The sequence below is a fragment of the Xiphias gladius genome, chromosome 18 (genome assembly GCF_016859285.1).
Source record: "Xiphias gladius isolate SHS-SW01 ecotype Sanya breed wild chromosome 18, ASM1685928v1, whole genome shotgun sequence".
Lineage (NCBI taxonomy): Eukaryota > Metazoa > Chordata > Actinopteri > Istiophoriformes > Xiphiidae > Xiphias > Xiphias gladius.
Window position 1 is genome coordinate 26,530,936 of NC_053417.1, and position 19,988 is coordinate 26,550,923.

General features: G+C 46.2%; 1 protein-coding gene across 3 annotated transcripts in view; it reads right to left on the bottom strand.

The window, feature by feature from the left end:
• The window catches only part of lima1a (LIM domain and actin binding 1a), a 28,425-nt gene extending 11,535 nt beyond the window's left edge, over positions 1-16,890 (bottom strand). Inside the window, exons 1-4 of one of the 3 annotated variants that reach the window (XM_040152530.1) lie at positions 16,486-16,751; positions 10,001-10,183; positions 8,537-8,582; positions 3,458-3,877 (exon numbers count right to left, since the gene is read on the bottom strand). In XM_040152530.1, coding sequence (XP_040008464.1) covers positions 3,458-3,877; positions 8,537-8,582; positions 10,001-10,183; positions 16,486-16,625 — 789 coding nt within the window. In that variant the 5' untranslated portion in view covers positions 16,626-16,751. The other 2 variants (XM_040152531.1, XM_040152532.1) reach the window with 2 other exon arrangements.
• Between the last annotated feature and the right edge of the window lie 3,098 nt (positions 16,891-19,988).

A 19,988-nucleotide genomic window follows, 5' to 3' on the forward strand; every position in this document is an offset into this window, starting at 1 on the left:
CACGATGCCCCAGCTTCAGAATAAACGGGTAGGCGTACGGGGTGGAGTCATTAGGGACAGGGTGGTGGAGGAGCAGCTGGTGCTGGCTGGGAGTAAAGGGAGGGAGGATAGGTGGGGCTGAGCAGGGCTGGGCTGTGCGAGTGTGTAGGCGGTTTTTTTGGGGGGGGGGGTTCCTAGGCAAGCGGGGTGAGTCTCAATTAATTTTCAGGGTGCCTCGTGACTGCATGCCTCCCCCTGCACAGGGAGGGGAGTGGAGGGAGAAGGGTGTTCATTAGATAAGGTCTGGAGGGAGGGGGGAGGCTTTATTAGGCAATGGTAGGAAATGGGTTTAGGGCTGAATTTGACGTATTCATTAATGATCTCATTACCGCTTCTTCACTGTGTTCTCCTTTTATTTTGTTCTCTCTCACCAGGGCAAGGAAGGGGACGCAACAAACTGACCGTGTGTAGGCAGAGGAGGGAGAGTTGAGAGAGAGAAAACAGGGAGGACATGGACACAGGGCCGAGGAGCCGAAAGTGGACAACAGGGATGATTGATTGGTGGTTTTTGAGGGGGGGGGGGCGCTATGGCCTTAGGGGAGACGGTCAGATCAGCTGTCTGCAGTCATGAGCCTGCACCCTTACATCATCTGCCCTGTGAAGAGGAGCTCGACAAAGGGAAGCAGAGGGCCCAGCTTCGGCCTTACAGTGGAGGCTATTGTACGTGTCCCCAGACTCTGCGTCGGCAGAACTGTATAGATCTTATATCGCTGCCCGAGGTTTTCGCCAAACAATTTCCCCTTTGGTAGGAAAACTACGCAACGGGCAATAAAAGACTCTTCGAATTCCCCCAACTCCCCATAGCGCGCTCCTTGATCTCACTCTTTAAAAGCCCACACAGGAGGTCAGTGTTGAGTTGCAAGGGCTGGTGGAAAAACAAAGTCTCTGTTAGAACAGCACATTTTAATGTTTTCTGACTGCATGGCGGTCTTTTTCCTGCCAGGGACCACGCCTTTGTTGGTACTGGATGTCATGAAATCTCAGCAAAGACTATCAGAGGTTTAAAAAGGTCAAGTCTGGTGATATTCTACAGGTAGGTGCATACGTATTTGGACAGTGACGCCATTTTTGCCTCTGCACACCACCACAGTGGTTCTGAAACGGAGCCATCGAGATGTGACTGAAGTGGAGACTTTCAGCTTTAATTCGGAGGATTTTGACCAAAGTTACCGCATTAACCGTTCAGGAATTACAGCCATTTTTATACGCAGTCCCTCGTTTTCAGGAGGCTCCAAAGTAATTTGAGAAACAGTGAATAATCCTTCATCAACGCATGATTGGTGATGGGTAATGTCTGAGCCTGTTTGTCCAGAAGACTTAACAAGGAAAAAAAAAAAAAAAATACAGTAAAAAGGATGAGCAGAAATTCTTTGAGGAGTGGCTGTTTGCCTGGGGGACGGGCTCTGGCTCGGAGCTACAGCAGCGTAAGCGGAGGTGCCGTCTGCTCACTGAGCTGCTCTGACGAGGCCGCAAGCTCAAAAGAAACAGGAGATGAAATTCAGAGAGAGTCACATTCGTTTGGTGTTTTACTCCCTTTAGAGGAGTAAAGCTGTGAGAATATCAGACCTGAGCCTGCAATAATTGACTTTTGTGGCCGCTCGGGGGTGGCAGAAACAAGCTGTAAATGACGCGGCAATATTGTCAACTTTGATAAAGATGAGAAATTTTTTAATACGGTTTCCGGCGGTTTTAGGAAATTACTGGGCTGCTATAATCAGTATTTATTTATTTATTTTTTTTAAATGAAACTATATGAGGGCCGTAAGAGTGAACAATATGGTTGCAGGAAAACCAAAAACAAGGAAAACAATGAGCTGAAAGATGCTAAAATGCACCGTAGAGCTGAGAGGAACTGTAGAGTCGGGTGCTAATTGAGTTTTTCACAACAAGTAATAATATTCAAAAAAACAAAAAACAAAAACTGACTATAGCAGCTTTAATGCACAGTATAATGCAGTGCGTAAAACAGCACTAAATACATGTAAGACCTGAAACGAATTGATCGGGAGGCTACAACAGCTGAAGTCCAGCTGATTCTGGGTCAGTGGTGTTCAGCGTGCTTCTTAAAGCCTCATAACAACAGGTAATGCTCTCTTCCTGTCATAAACGGGCGCTCTGTGTTGAGGAAAGCACAGCTCGGCCGCTGTTAACGTGTCACAGCTCAAGTATGAGCACATTACATTTCACACGCCTGGAGGAAATGCATGACTGGGCGTTACATGCCTCCGCTTTAATGCTCCACAAACAACAATTAGCCGCCCCGGGGGAGCGTGAAGCAGAGTTCCAGTCACCGGTGCTGGCCGAGAGGATGTGCAAGTCAGCTGAGGGTGTGCGCGCTCACGTGTGTGTGTGTGTGTGTGTGTGAGAGATGAGATGAAGGATGGTGAAGTGAGGCTGCACCATGTGACTATAGCATGACAGCACTGGAGGGATCCGACCTCTTTGAGAACAAGCAGACTTCTTTTTTTTTTTTTTTTTCTTCTTCACACTAAAAAACTAATCATGACCCTGTTTTGTTGGAGATGGAACCAAAGGAGGTTTCAGACTCGCCAGACTGTTAAATCACAGCTCATTAACTTCTGACTCCATATTGTGAAAGTTACAGCAGAGTTTACCAGCAGCAGTCGTGCACACGGGGGGTAGAAAATATAAAATAAAATAAACCCCTAACGCTTGATCAGTTCCAATGAAAAAACACTTGCTCCTGCTTACGCAAGCTTCCAGCGGTGGGGGAACTACTCAAATGCACAGTTGGCAGTTTATTAGGCACATCCAGCTAAAACTGACGCGGTCCAATCCAAACAGTCCCGCTATAAAACCTCCTTCCTGAAGGTTGTGACGTTCGGTTCGCTTTAGAGAGCTGCTGATTCAACTGTGTGGTCATATCGGAAGAGGCAGTGAGTCGTTTGTTACTCAGCCAAACCCTTCATTGACATTAATGGGGTGGACGAAATAATAGAAACCCCCTGTCAGTGTTACAAAGTTAAAAAAAAAAAAAAAAAAAAATCTAACACTCAAGATTTCACTTAAGTAAAAATACAGAAGTATTATCAGCAAAATGTACTGAAAATATCAAAAGTAAAAGTATTAGCTGGCCCCTAATGGTCCTTCAGAGTGTTATAGTATTATACACATCATATTATTATTATTACTGATGCTTTAACATCATAGTTTTTTTATAATGTAAATTCTCAGGCTGGAAAGTAACCAGTAACTCCGGCCATCGAATAAATGCAGTGGAGTAAAATGAACAGTATTTCCCTCTGAATTGAAATGAAAACACTCAAGTAAAGTACAGAAACCTCAAAACTGTACTTAAGTACAGTAGCTGAGAAAATGTACCCGGCCATTGTTCACCACTGCGAGCCCAAACCTGCCGGTCGCCGTCACTGATAAGAACAGATAAGAAGAGACTTGCCTTGTCGACGGGGCTCTCCCCCTTCTCAAACATCATCTTGAGGCTGTTGAGGGGAACGCTGGGCTTCTTGCAGTCGGGCACTTCAGCTGCGGCTGCTCCCTCCTGCCTCTCCGACCCTCTGCCGGGCTTCGCCTCCATGTCTGCCGGGTCCTCGGGTTGAGCCGACCAGAGCTGGTTGGAGGCGGATCCACCGATCTCAGACTGGGCCTCGGGCTCGGTGTCCAGGTCCTGCGAGAGCGCGGTGGTTTTCAGGGTGTCGGACCGGGTCTCGGTGCTGCGGGGCGGGGCCTGAGTTTGGGCTCTGTGGCTGGACGGCTGCGGCTGCTGCTGCTGCTGCTGCTGTTGTTGTTGTTGCTCCCAACGCTTCTTTAAAGCACTTAGATTCCCGCCGCACAGCGTCGGGGGCAGAGGTTCTGCAACCTGCGGAGAAAAATAAGCACTCGGCTGTTATTTTCACAAAGAGATGCTATTCAGCCTGAGACTCAAAGTGGATCTGAACCCTGGTTCACAGGCTTGCTTAAAAGATAAGGCGGCATTATTCTGAAATTTTTCCTCCGGTCAACAAAACACAATTGTGTCTTTCAGTACTTTCTGACTTCCTGTCTGTGGCCCTCGGCTTCAAGCTCAGACATTCCTGCTGAAAGTGCAGAGCTCACGTATCAGGACAATTCAGATTCTCCACTCACACTGTCCCCCGAGCAGGATTCGTACATTCGACTAGACACAACTCGAACTGAAGCTCAGACTTGGGACCCTCGTGCAGTATCTGTTATTTCATTTCGAATGAAATGTGCTGGAGCACAGACCTGGACCTAGGCCCCACATAGGACTGCAACTAGGAACGATCCTCTCAGTAGCGATTAATCTGCCAATGATTTTCTCAATCTATAAAAATGTCAGAAAATAGAGAAAAACGCGACATCCTTGAAAGTCGAGGTGAAGTCGTTTTGTCTGACCCGCAGTTCAAAACCCAACGATATTCAGTTTACAAACATATATGACGAGGAAAAGCAGCAAATTCTCACATTTGAGGGGCTGGATCCGGATAACGTTTGACATGTTTGCTTGAAAAACGTCCGAAAAAAGGTTAACTGATTATAAAAAGTTAATTTTCTGTCAAACGACCGATCGGTTAATCGACTAACCGTCTCTGCTCTACATTCAACAGGTTGTGGAGGCACAACACAAAGCCCTCTGACAGGTTGTGTGTCCATTTTCTGAAACATTTATTAAGTTAACGAAAAAAAAAAAAAACATTTAGGCATTTGTAAACACATTTTTGCCTGAAAAACGACAAGATTAATTGATTATCAAAACAGTCTTGTTTCAGCTCTAACTCGTCAGGTCGTGGACCCATTCATAAATGTCAGCATAAAAGTAGATTAGTAGATTATTTGTCAGTAGAAAATGTGAAAAATAAAGCGTGAGAAGATCCCTGAAAGTCAAGGTGAGCTCCTCAAATTGCTCGTCTTCTGTGACCATCGGTACAAAACCCAAAAGGTATTCGGTCAAGTTATACACACAAGTTAGGCTAAAAACAGTCGACAATCAGTTTTCCGTTGGTTAAGTTGATCAACTATTCAGCTCTGGTCACATGTCTGCCATGCAAACTACACAGTCTACGAGCCCGTAAGAAAAGACACGTCTTTAAACAGAGTGGTGACACAGGGCAGCAGAGGATCAGTCCCGGCCACACAAACAGCCACAGATCAACACTCGTACATCAGAGTCTGTTTTTAGTTTCCTCAGTAAATTCCATCAATGTTGGACTCACGCCTCCTGATCCTCCAACTGCTGAACGAAGCAGAGAAAGAAAAACAGGAAAAGAGAAAGAAAAACTCAAATCTAACACCAGCTGCTGCCAACAAAGTTAAAGTAAATGTTAGCATTCGTGCGAGCAATGTCACAATACTTTGAGCTGTGCAAGGAGAAGAAAAAGGCAGTGAAGTAAACAAACAGAAACAAACTAGACAAAAGACAAAAGAGCTGTAAGCTGCTCAGCGTGCACGTCTCTAAACCTGGATCTGCTGGATACAGAGCAGAAAGCCGAACAAGAGGAGCTGGAAAAACCCTTCTTTTTGTCAAAGTAGGGAGTTAAAAACCTGAGAGAGAGGCGGATGACCCGGCTGTCCAGTTGGCGTTGTGTGTGTGCGTGTTGCTGTGTGTGTGTGTGTGTGTGTGTGCGTGCGCCTTGAGTGTGTCTGCTGGCCGGCTGGAAACGCTACAAGCTGTCCCAGATGTGAGAGCCTTGAGAAGTGATTCGAGCAGCATGAAGTAACCAGCCCACCCCCCCTACACAACACAGAGAGGGAAGGAAGGAGGGAAGGAAACGGAGAGGGAGTGAAGGCGTCGAGGGGCGAGGGGCGGGGAGGGAGAGAAAATCAGAAACAGAGTCAGTCAGGGGAAGAGGGAAAATAAGCCCAGGAAGTGAGGAAAAAGGTAAAGAGGAGAGAAACCTGAACAGAGGGCAAAGAAAACCCTTCCACAAAGAACTGCACAGTGACTGGCTGCCTCTACTGTCTCACACCTCCTCTACTGTTTCTACTGGAAAAGGATGATGCGGGGGGGGGGATCCACAGAACATACACCCAGAGAGGTTCGAAAGAGAACAGAGGCGAACGTTCCTGTATAATGACCTGCAGCCGTGCTAGCGGCTCTGAGAGGCCGTACCGAGTTACAGACGTGCTCCGAGCCCAACGCCAGCGTCAGCCTCGCTCACGACGACAACGCCAACACGGCGATGGTTGGCACGTATAAAGTCTACCAGGCCTCAGTTTAGCGTTTGCTAGCTAGCACTGACGACAAGGTACAGCCGAGGCTGCTGGGAACGTCCGAAACCGAATGCTACCAAAATGTTAATAAACCAAAGACCTGGACAGGATAAGATTTTGGCCTGATGATGGCGCTATAGATGAAAAAAGCAAAGGGATCCCCAGAGCTCAATTCCTCCAGAGGGGGACAACGAATGAATGAATGAATGAATGAATGAATGGTGGCGCTAGAGGAAAAGTCAGGAGATCACCGGAGTCAATCGGATTCGGCGTCTGGGGACCGTTAATGTCTGCGCCAAAGTTTGTGGTGGTCCATCCCGTGGCTGTTAAGATAATTCAGCCCGGACCAAACAACTGACTGACCAACCGACCGACCGACCGACCGACCCCCCTCAATCCACCGAAACAGGAAAGGGAGGAAAATGTGAACCTCTAATAGAAATAAAGGCGGCTAAACCACACAGACTCCATTAGACATTAGATCCTTCTCCTCACGTCTAAGTCACACTGATAGATGAATCCAACTAAAGGCTGTTCGGGCCCATTGACTGACGAAAATTTGTACCGATAACCTAGAAAAGATGACGCGGCTCAGAAACGAAGAAGCTGCGGCATCAGGCGGACACACACACGTCCTTGACACGCTAAACATTTGGTATAACCTCTGCTGTCCTGTGAAAACCATGTATTTCCAAATTTGGAGATGAAATGTTCCTTTAGGAGGTTGAGAAATCTCCCCCACCTCGTAATCAAAATAATCAATTTCCATCCCGGTTGAATCATCTGAAAAATATTGTTATAATGTCCCAAAGCTGAAAACAAGGCAGGCTTTTTTTTTTTCTCTCTTTTTCCCACTCTAACTAATGAAACGTGGATGTTGGGAAATAAAACAGGGCGGCAACAACGTGCTTTCCAATGAGCAACACATCCACTTGAAACCGTAAGGAAGCTTTCTGACCCCCACCGCCACCCCGACCCCGCGGTGCTCCATCCCCACAGAGAGGGCTCTCACAAGCCTCCGCCCCACCCGAGCTGTGTGTGTGTGTTGGGGGCTTGTTAGTGCCCTCTCTGGGGTGGGACAGAGCACAGGGCGTCTCTGGTTACCACTGCTGCAGGACGGCAGATGCCACTGTTGCTCGCCTGCCTCTACAGGTGTGTGGAGACGCTGCTCCAGATGTCTCGCCTTCAGATTAACATCTCTGAAATAAAGCTTCTCCACCCTGAAACTAAATTTACCAGAGTACTAAAGTAACTAAAAGTACTTTACCTAAGTGGAATTTTACCTGACTATTTGCATTTCCTCTACATTTCAGAGGGAAATATTCTACTTGCGCTACATTTATCTGAAAGCTACTGCTACTGACTTTTGTTTTACGTACAAAATATTTAATCAACGTATAGAATATGATGCTGTAGAATTAAAAAACAAAACAAAAAAAATACTCTGCAGGTGTTTTCAGTTACTTTGGGTGACAGGAGACCAACACATGCTGGGATTTATCGCAGGTCAAAAGAAAAAAGAATTAGCTCCACCCCAACCAGCGACGATAAAATATTGCCTATATTTAATGATAAATACCAAATAAAAATAAATAAAACCCACCAATGTAATATATTTATACGGAGCCCCAGAAGTCAGGAACATTTTTTTAGTTTTATTTTGTTGAAGGAAAAAAAAAAAAAAAAAAAAATGCCACGAATGGCGTCTGTCAGAACTATGGGGGGGGGATGGTAAGAGCTCGTAACGATTGGGCGATCGACAGAAAACCAGTGTGCAACTGTCCTGACGAATAATCGCTGTAGTAATTCCTCTAAGCAAAGATGTCAAACATTTGCTGTTTCTAACTTTTCAAACATGCGGCTTCGGTTACATTTCTGTGTTGCTCGTGACACTAGACTTTAATCTTTGGATTTTGCACTGTTGGTACAACGACACGGGGTATTTGCCGAGGTTACCTTAGTCCGTGGGACATAACGAAGGCCGGTTTTCACTATTTACTGTCATTTTATAGACAAAGAGATTAATAAATTAAATCGACAATATAAGTGGCAGATTAATCGAAAACAACTGTTAGTCGCAGGCCTAGTGATTTTACACCCTTAAAATGTGCAGTTTTCCTTTTGATGCCTTAAGCACATTTTGTCTATAATACTAATGTTTTTTTTTTTTTTGGATGCAGGACTAGTACTTTACTTGTAATAGAGTATTTACTTGAGTAAAGGACCTGAATACTTCTTCCACCACTGCGCAGGAGTGAAACCTGCGTGGGCAGAGGAGACATATTTCATACCGAACGCGGCTACTTACAGTTTTCTTCTTCTCTGCGTTGCCCTCCTCTGCTGCCATCTGGTACCTGAGGAGGGAGACAAGTTGTGGGACAGGACGGACGGTGAATGAGAGGACGCCGACGGAAAAACAAAAAGGCCAGCGAAGTAAGAAGCAGAATCATCTGGTCCTGCCCTCATCTGCTAAACACACCCAGGAAATTAATATGAAATGCCCCCGCTCCTCTCCAAAAACATCAGATGATTTCATGTGTTACAGTAAAGCTGGATGGAAAAATCCTCAGCCCACGCAGTGGATTCGTCCACTTCTGCCTGCAAACTCGAAGACAATCTAGAACGTCCTAAAACTCATCTCCCTTGTGCTGTGAGCCTGTGGAACAGTCCAGGTATTTACATCGAACAGTTTTAAATCCCTGAAGGTTTCCCCTCTATCAGTCCAATAATGGGTTAATCGTTGACGGTCAAAGAACAAATCGATCAATATTTTTTTATTTAGTTATTTTTTCTCTAAATACAAAGTACCGGATATCTGCAGGGTCAGTGTTGCCGTTCTGACGTCAGCTTCTTAAAAACAGTGACACCCGCGATCAAACAGCATTTTGATCCATTTGTTTAAAATGTGTTTCGTTGTGATTATTTCCACATCGGTGAACAAATTCAGTGTCTCCCTAAAAAGAATTTGATCGGCGCCGATATCAGTGAAACGCGTATATCTTCTTTAACATTATATGCATATTCTGAAATGTTTTACCGGCTTAAAAATCTCAACACTGTCTCAGAAGTTTCCCCACCCTGTAAAACTCTTGGGGGAAAAAAACACCAATAGTTGTAGAAAGTAGCGCGAAACCGATGCACTGCTCTAGATTCTAGTTGTGGATGACGTTGATGGGAAAAATTTCTGTCTCAGCTCTCCTGACTCTTTACTATGAGACACTCATATGACTGCCGGTGACCCGCCTGTCATCCGGAGCAAATGTACTGTGACACGGACAGAGAACAGCACCAACTCCTAGTGGTCCGACGGCGGAGATACAGAAGAGGAAACGTCCTACCACGCGACCACCACCTCGATTCACGAATGCGTCACTTGATATGTTGTGTTTGACAGGTAAAATAAAAAAGGTGGGAGCCCCGGGTGGCGGCTTGCTTCCATAATGGCCTCAACGCAGTCTGACCCGGTAAAGTCTCCAAACCAGGGGAACGATACAAACACAACTGGGAGTACTTGGTTGGTGGCCGGTGGTGTGGTAATCACATTTTTACATAAGTGGAAGAGGAAAAGTGGAAACAGCTGAGTGGCGAGAAAGTATTACGAGGGAGACCCATGACCTCATTCGTGATCAGAAGTAGATGAGACAGCTGGGTGAGGTTCCAGAAAAAAAAAAAAGGCAGTGACTTATCTGCTGAGTGGCAGCTGGTAAATTATTCATCTCATGTTCAAAGCCAGAGGCAGATCGAGAGAGAGATAAGGTGAGGAGTGACTTACTTGGAGAAGCGCTCGGCGATGGCGTTGTTTTTACCCCGGGCGGAGACGATGGACAGCTCCTTGGCGGTGACCCTCAGTGATTGGGACGCCCACTGCCTGCGGCCGAAGGGAGCGACGGAGGCCATGTTTGCTGTGCTCTCGGAGCGATCAAAGCTGCCTGTCAGCTTTCCGGGGGCGCAAACTCTGAGGGAGGGGAGAACACAAAAAGAGAGGAGGAAGATGTTTATCCAAACGAAGACAAGGCCGAGGCAAAGAAGCACATGTACTGGTGGGGTGCCGCTGCTTCGGCTTCCTTCTCCCCTGAAGTTTTGCTGCTTTAACACCGGCAGGCTGAAGCAGAAACGCCCTTCCTGTGCATTTAAAATTTTTATGACACCCTTCTCACGCCAATAATAACTGTCACACTCGCGTCTTTGCATGTAGTTAAATGGGCTTTAGATCCAAAAAAGGTGCCAGTTAGGCTTTTATATCAGCACAAAGCCTCGCACCCAGGAATCAATATATTTCGTTAGAATACACATTTGTCTGTGTGTTGCCGCTGCAGCAGTACCAAACCTCACCAGGAAAATCAATATAATTTTGTCAGACAACACATTTGACTGTGGCCACTGCGGCACGGACCGGCCCCGGTGTCTGAGTCAGAAAGTCAACGGAGCATTTCACACAGCCACCGACCATCTGTTCCCTGCGTGACACCGCTCTAACTGAGCCCCGAGGGTGACTACCAGCAGACAGGACAACTAACACGCCTGCGTCGCATAAAAACCCTCGTTTACACGCACTTTCACAACACACACACACACGTCTGTGCCTGCCCGCCCGCCCGCCCCTTCTCCAACCTCACAGTCTCGAGGCAAAGGGCGTGCAGGCACACGAAGCGGCACCGTCAGCTTACAACAAATAACTGTCATGTGTGTGTTACACACGCGTCGGCTGAGCTGAACAATGAGGTCGATGAGCGGGCCGATGACGACAAGAGCCTCCGGGGGCTCGACGTCACTCGGCAGGTGGCCCTTTGCGGGATGTCGCCTTATTAGGACTGGCTGCTTCATTTCTACGACACACTTCTCTTTGCGTTGCGGTTTCTCCGCCACTGGGATTGTTAAGATGACGCCCAGGAAACATAGCGACAGAGTATTTTTTACATCCGAAAGAAGCACCGAGCCTGCTTGTACACCTCTAACGGTTATTCTCGTAGTCGATTATCGTGATTATTATTTTGTCGATCAGCCGATTCATTGTTGGGACTACAAAACAACAGAAAATAGTTTTTTTTTTTTAAACAAATAAAAAAAACATGCACCATCAGAATCTGATGTATTCAAACGTCTTGTTTTGTCTCAACAACAAACCGGAGGATCTTAAATTTTCTAAAGTTTCTAACGTTTGGCATTATTGCTTGAAAAACAGACTAATCAATGGTTGCTTATTGAGGGATGGTTCCTACTCACTACAGGACTGGCTCATTCATTTCTACAACCCCGAGAATGTGAGAACTGATAAGCTTCTTATCAGGTGATTTCGGCTGCAGCCAACGATTATCTATGACCTAATAATCTGTTAATTGTTTTATGGTACAATAAGTCGGAACAGTGAAAATGCCCAGTGTGTTGTGTTTTGTCCGACCACCAGTCCAACACTCAAGAGATTCGCAGTTTACAATGATATAAAAACGCAGAAAAGCAGCATCTGGCGTTTGCACCCGAGGAAAGCCTTCCAATCAACTGATTGAACTATTGGTGATTCATTTCCCGTCGATCAACCCATCGACTGTTGGACTAATCGTTTCAGCTGCGCGCGGTGCAGTCGCGTCAGGCTCGCATCCTCACCACGCTCGGCATCACAACCGTCCCCTGCCAAACACAAATGAAGGGCGATAGTGACCCTGTTCAGGCAAATTCAGGTCACCTCTGTCACAACGGGCTAGACTGCAAACAAAGGAGCATGTAAAACGGATGCAGCCCATGCAAAGCTCAGTTTTAAAAAAGGTCTCGTGCCAGGGCCAAGGGAGAAGTTCCCGGGAACCCGGTATCGTCGGACAACCTGCGACCTGAGCCGGGGGGTTAGAGGAAGCAGAGCAGCCCTGGATGCTCCATTTCAAAAACTTTCAAGACCAAGAGAATACACGGGAGCTCGCTTTCCAACTTCAAAGAAACACGCAGTAAAGGACCTTGATGTTTCAAACAGCTTCTCAACATTTTTAAAAACATCCTCAAGTCAAAGAGTCAAAACAACATCGGCAAGGGATTCAAAAGGACACCACCTACCTGTGACTATCTCAGCTGTTTCACACCCTGACGCTTGTCTAGTTCACAACTCCTCTGCTCGCACATTTCCTTCTCTTTTTACTCCTCGGCTGCTTCCACCACAGCTTTTGAGCCGACAGGGAAGTAGGAGGAGTCCCACCCCTCCCATTGAACTCCTCTCAGCCAATAGTGACGCAGCATTCACCTCCACCTGGCAGGTACGGGCTCTCCCTTCCCCGTCCAATCAGCGGCCCCGCTCGGCTCGGCGTAACCGCGAGGCAGCCTGAAGGCATGCGGTTAGCCCGGGGGCCCCGTGTTGAGAGGACATGGCAGCAGGGAGGGCGGGAGGGAGGGAGGGAGGTAGGAGGAGTTTGGGGGGGGGGGGGAAATCCCACACTGGATTCCTGGAAGCTGCAGACTCCTGGCTGCCCACTTTCTCACAAGGTCAGGGGTTTAGAGGATGTGACTCATTCACAATCCTGGATGATTCCTCAGAAATGTGGGGGGGGGGTGTTGACAGAAAAAAAAGGGAGGATGTGGTGCTTAAAGTTTTTTTTCCTCTTTTCTTTGTTAAATGGGACAAAGAGAAATTACCTTCTAACCTGTAAATTCTTAGTTCGTTTCTTAAAAATGAGGAATAAGGTGCTTTCACATGCCGTGACCGGAGCTTGGCACAGTCACAGAGCCAGTGCTCTTCTTCCCCGTTGTCGTCATCAGAGCCGATTATTTCATTAACAATTTCGCTTTTTTAAAGCAACAATACCAAACGTTTTCTTCTTCCAGTTTCTCCGATGTGAGGGTATACTTCTTTTTTTTTTTTCCCCCAGTGTTGTATCACTGTGAACTCAGTGTCTTTGAGCTCAGGACCGTTTGGCCGGACAGAACAGGATGCCTGAGGACGTCACCTTTGGGCTCCGGGGAAACTCCGATGGACATTTTTCACTATGTTCTGACATTTTACAGCCTGAACGATTAACTGAGACAATAATCACTAATAATGACAACTGTTAGTTGGGTTACGCTTCATTATAACAGGGTCTCGGTTAAATACTGTTTGCTGCGTGTTTTTCCCCCGGGGTCGTTAAAATAAAGGCCTCTTATAACCGCCAGACCAATAAAGTGACTGTAATCGTATTTTTAAACCTGCAATAACGGATCTTTTAGCCAGAAAAACAAGTTGGAACCACAACACTGACCTGATCATCACCTTTTGAGCTGATATGACAAACATTATTGCCTTTTTTAAAACATCCAGCAGGTTAAAAAAAAAAAAAAAAATCTTTCACCGTCCACCTGATGAATTTAAGTCATATATTCACTGTCTTTTGATTCTGATTTTGGTCTCTACCGACTCCTCGTCCGCTAACCGCTCCACCGTGTTCACCAGCTGTGCCTTTTTTTTTAAACTGAGAACAGCTGCCCGCTGCGGCCAAAAAAACAATGCCAATGAGACAGAGGGTGGGAGTGAGTCAAAAACAGTGAAGTTGCAAGCCGTAAAACCAGAACAATGAGCTGAAAGACGCTAAAAACGCTTCCTGCCACGGAGTCAGCTGGTAGGTCTCTGTAGATTCAGCACTATGAGCAACACCCTTCACACTGAAGTAGCCAACTGATTCATCGCTGGTACAAAAGTATTGATTATGGCTGCTTTAAATGAAAAAACAACCCACCATTCCCTCTGAAATCAAACGTGGGTCCGACCCGTTTAATGCAAGTCCCACGACCCGAGCCGTAACGTTAATTAAACACATACACTACACAGTTGCTCACTTCAGCTCTCGTCCGGATTGTATAAGCTTGCGTAACGGCTGGTCTGAGGTTATTTTCGCTGGTTTAGATGTTTAAAAAAAAAAAAGAAAAGAAAAACAATTTTTATTGTTTTGTTTGTATATTTATTTCACCCACTTTGAGTGACTACAATTTAAGACAAGGGAATTTCCCGCATGTGAGAAGCTTTTTTCTCAAATGCGAAAAAAAAGGTACTTTATTAATCATCAGGCCGGTTGCGGATTAATTTTCCGTTCGTTTCAGCTGCATGCACGGTTTTTAAATTCACCAGCTCGACCGAGCAAAATCTGCGTCCCTTCCCCTGCACGTTTGAGGTGGCGTGCCGAAAGCCCTTCTGGGGTAATTATACTCCAGCTCTGTGGTGTTCACCCAAGACTTTCAGATCCACCAACGTCACATCCCTCACAGCGAGTCAGTCTAATCCCGAACACATGATGGCTGTGGTTTTGCTGGCCGTAGAGAGGGGCCAGCCGCGTCCCATCTTAGAAAGTCCCAACAACTACGCGCTCGGGATTCCTGAGGATTTCAAGGGAAAAAAGGTTTCATTTTCAACTGCAGTGTTTACAGAAGTCAGAGTGAGACTACTGGAGTCAGTTTTTCTTTTGTTTCCTTTTTCAAACACTTAAGCAGACGAGGGGGGGAAAAGAGTGTGTACAGTGTAGAGAATTGGTTTGACATATCCAGTCTCACTTTCGGGGGGAAGGTGTAAAACGCCGGGCTCAGTTTGTAGAGGACAGTCAACGATCTGCGCAGATAAATACACAAATGTCATGGTGCAAGTAGGGGCACACACAAGCACACTCATCGAGCACAATCGCAGATGAGATCATCGGCATGGGCCAGCGTCCGTGTTGAAACCTGTTTCAGGTAGTCTGCTGAGAAGGCACCTGTGAACCAGACGGTACCGTGGTGTGGTGACACCCCCCCCCCCCAACAGACACGCAACTGATCAACCTGTTAGTCCGGTGATCCCTCCGGTCCTGCCTCGCTCCGTTGTCCCTCCTTTCGATGATCCTCCTCATCAGGCAGCCTCCTGTTACAGCAGCTGCAGTTGCTTTTCAGATGAAGACTTTATGGACGGAATATCGGCTGAATTTATGAAACGCGATAACACGCGTTAATCCAGTGGTTCCCGGTCTTTCTGCCTCTTGACCAGAGAAGCAATTATCTTCTCCGGGCCTCTCGTCACGCGCTTCACAAATCCGTGACCTTTTGGAGGGGGGCTTATTTCCGAGGTCGGGAACCACTGGGTTTCCACAGCCCAGCATCGTGTCGCCACATCGTCCTTTTCTGTCTCTGCAGCAGTCACAAACCCCGAAACGTTAATTTCGCTGTCGCGTATATGATGAAGAAATTTGAGATGCTGGAACCACGAAATCTTTGACATCTCTACTTTCCAAAAATAATAATTTAATTACATTTTGCTGCTAAAGCTCCTGTATTTTACTTGAGTGGGATTTGAAATGTAGGACTTTTACATGTAACGGAGTATTTTTGCAGCGTTGTATTAGCACCTCCAGGAAGACGTTTCTCCGCTGAGTTTGAGGAGACTTTTGAAATACCCGGTCCACGTTGTGATGTCCACAGCCCGGCGTTGACCCCAGGGACAATCCAGATTTTGCACATCGGGGATCAGTTCGTGTGTCGCGGGAAGTACCGCCAAACTGGAGGAGCTTTTCCAAATACCGAAACAGCAGCACTCTCTCGGCCTGGACTTGGACGCTAGAAGATTTATAACAGAAAGCCCCCGTTTTAAACTGGACATGTGGAGCTTTGAAGGACGTGGGCGTTTACCAGGCGGGGAAGGTCTAACAAGATTCTGCCTTGGGCGACGTGTGGGACTGTTTTGAGGGCCTGACCCGTGTTAGGGACTAAAAGTCGGGATATATCAGCCTCTGATGCGGCAGTTTTAATTGTTATCTCTCTCTCTCTCTCTGTCTCTTGCATGTTTCCCAACTTTATAACATTAAATCAGCTGCGTACCCCTTTAAAAACAAAGAAAACCGAAGTGTTAGACTGATCAAAGCTGGGGTCCACAACGTGTGAGGCCCATGAAGTCCTGAAGTTACACCCTGCGGGAGTCGTGAATGTCTCCGCCAAACATCTGTGCCAACCCAGCCTAGAAGGTGCCGAGATGTTTTCGGCGGACAGGTGAAAAGTCATCGAGTCGTTACGATTCATCCTGTGGCTCATCGCTCACGTCTGGGCCGAGTTTCACGGCAAATCGTCACCGGGTCGTTAAAATAATTCAGTCTGGACCCAAGTGGTGGACCGACCGACCAACCAACCAACCAACCAACCAACCAACCAACAAACCGACCGACCGACACTGCCTTCCCTCAGTGATACACAGTATTGAGCGGGTGTTGTCACCTGCCGTAAGGCCGCATAGCCTTCATACTTGACCCGAGAACAAAACGACAACAGGGGCCAACAGACCGACCTCCCCACCTGGGCGCAGGTGACAACGCGTGACTCTGGCGGCAGCCCGGCTTGCGGTGATGAAACGCCGCCGTAACGGACGTTGGGAGTCGGCGCGCTCCAGGCGGGTTGTCCGTCTCCCACCAGACTGCGAGGCAGGTAGATCTCATGGGGCGCACACTGACTCACGAGCCTGTCTCGACACGAAGCCGAGAGCCGAGACGGATCCTGTTCGCGCACGTTCTGCTCCCGAGGCAACCGCTTCGTTTTCTGTCGAGTCGCGTTTCTCCAGTGATTCACACTCACCTGAGCGGGGACAGGTAGTTCATCCGGGAACCGCTCGGCTGGCAGGCGGCGCAGCGATACATCAATTAACACCGATTTTAATCAGCGGCAACTGCGGGACTTTGTATCCTTCCGCCAGGTGGTTGTTGGGCAGCGCGTCGATAGCCCACCTGAGCAGACCTGCAGCTGCCTATCACATAAAATAACACCGGGTACAGCTGATTGATCCCACGCAGATTAAAAAGCGTGAAATGTACTTGATTACAATTAAAAGTCCTGTATTCAAAATCCTACTTCATTAAAAGTACACAAATCTTATCAGTAAGCACTGGCTCAGCTGAAAAATAGTCCCTGTGAGTGTTATACTTGTAGTTAGAGCTAGTTTCAACTACTTAATATAATATAATATAATATAAAAGTAATATAAGAACCAATTTCTGCCACACAAATTCATTTTCGCGTTTTGGACTTTTCTGTAATCTTTGCTGCTTTTAAGACGATATTGGATTAATGAACTGAGCTGCCTAAAATTAAACCATCTGGTGGAACTGCCAGCAACTTCTAGCCATCTGAAAAGTCTCTGCTTCCTCATGGGGGGGGGGGCAGAATGGTTGGGAACCACCTGTTTGATCTGTATTTTATAAACATGTCCTATTTATTTCATATAAAATCCTAATCTGAAAAGTACAGCACAGCTCCAAGATCGATGTGGTGCAGGAAAAAAAAAAAGTACAGGATTTCCCTCTGAAATGTAGTGAAGTAGAAGTATAAAATGGAAATACTCAAGTAAAGGGTTAGTAAACCAAATTTATACCTAAGTACGGTACTTTAGTAAACGTACTTAGTTACTTTTCACTACCGTCTGTAATGTAGTTTGTGTAACACCTTTTCAAAATAAGAGTCTCCACCTCATCAACTTGGGATTTCACAGAAATTTACAACACCCTGTTCACAGTTTGGTACAACATCACACTTCTGTCATCACATACAGTCACCGGTTGACAGTAATTCTTCGGATCCGCAAATTTTTGTTATTTATTTATTTATTTTTTACAAAATCATACTTTAGTCCAGCAGGTGGCGCCATGACCATTAAATTAAAGTTTATAGACAGCTAAACCTTGCTACGTTCCTATTGTGCCACTAGATGATAGACTACAAAAATAAAAGACTGAATGTACTGTATGCACGTTTATCTATCTGTCTATCTCTCTATCTGTCTATCTATTTGTCTATCTGTCTATCTATCTATCTGTCTGTCTATCTATCCATCTATCTGTCTATCTATCCATCTGTCTATCTGTCTGTCTCTCTATCTGTCTGTCTCTCTATCTGTCTATCGGTCTGTCTATCTGTCTGTCTATCTATCTATCTGTCTATCTGTCGGTCTGTCTATCTGTCTATCTGTCTGTCTATCTATCTATCTGTCTATCTGTCTGTCTATCTATCTGTCTATCTGTCTGTCTGTCTCTCTATCTGTCTGTCTATCTATCCATCTATCTGTCTGTCTATCCATCTATCTGTCTGTCTGTCTGTCTGTCCGTTGCCCGGGACGTTTCCAGTCCAGACAATGAACGGCCTTCATGCTGTGTCATTCCACATACCTGGAAACCTACCTACATACTCACATAAGTGTGTGTCCAGCGGCTCCAGTCTCCGCTGCTATATTTAGCCTGTTTGGTCACTTGGGAAACATTTACACAGAAGCAGACGTGAGGCCACGCAGGGACATTTTCACCAAAAAAAAAAACGTCCTTTTACAAGCCTGAAAGACGCGACCAGTTAAAAAAAGTCTGGAGGAAAACTCCACCAACTTCGCACAGTTAGGTAACAGCCCAGCCTGTGAAAACGGCTGTGTCATGTCTTCAGTGGCTCTGAAAGAGTTTAAACTCTCAGTTTAAACTTGAGACTTTTGAAGCCCGCGTCAAACACTGGAGGTGTGGGCTTTACCGGGCAAGAGGGTCTTTACTAGTCCGTTCTTATTCATCTGTCCTCTGTGCGAGGCTGTTGTGTTTTTATGATTTCATCCAGATTGATCTATTCTACACTTCTTATTAATGAACCCATATTTACCTAATCATGTCTGTGCTTTTATTTGAATGCAATCACCAATCGAATATTGTCACAATCTCAACGTTCTGTAAAGCCCTTTGGTCTATAAATAAACTGACTTGGCCGATAAAAAGATTCCTGTTGAGTTGTATCGCGGAAATTGTACGATCCAGTGTTTTTGGAGTTTGACTCGGACTAAAAACCAAAAGTCAGGACATCTGTGACCGTGCTGGACCGATTTTGTCCATTGTGTTATTTAATCTGTCTCTTCTGAGTCCCCCCATTTTATGGAAGTGCAGCGCTAAATCTCTGGCTTACCCCTTTAATAAAGGGTGGGGATAAAATGAAATAAAACAAACACGCTTTGACGTCGAGGCAGAGAAAAGACAGGCAGGGAAAGAGGGGGTGGGTCAGAGAGACGTCAGTGTCTCAGAATACATGAATCTTAATTCTAAAATGAATGATGGCTAAACTCCATTTAGTCCAGGTACCGTGCATCCTGACCCACTGTCGCCCCGAATCCATACTACATATTAATTCTATACAGTATGAACTACATACTAATTGACATAGTGTACGGTACAGAAAAATATCAACGTACCTCGCCATTTTATACTTAGAGGAAATGACACGTGTGACGTCGGAGGTCAAACAAACTGCAACTCTGGGATGTCAGCGCAAAATTAAACTTCACGATGAAACATCGCAGAGTTTTTCCCGAGATTTTATACTTACTTTTTTCTTTTCTTGTTTCGTTTTTGAAGATTTGTTTTTGGTTTTTTATTGGGAGCCTTTACTGTCACGGCTCAAATGCACAACTCGGAGACACTGGGGAAAAAAACAAGTTCAAACGGTTCTTCCTTTATTAAAAGGGCAATGCAGGCAGAGGGCAGGTAAGGGGCTTGGCCAGGGGTGAGGTCAGTGGACGGGCAGTGGTTGGTAACGGGCAGACGGGAGCAAAAAAGGAGCAAGAAAAGGGTGAAGTGCAAAAACAAGGAGGAGGTCAATACCAAGTGGGTAGGGAAAAAAAAAAAAAAGGCTGGGAAACGACAGCTGGGAGGCCACAATGGACAATCTGGCAGAGCGCAAGAGGATTCGGACTTGAATACACAGTACACAAGGGAGCTAATGAGGGAACAGGTGAGCAGATGGGCGCCGGGGGAATCAGGTGACTGGGGTTACTGCAGGACAGGCGG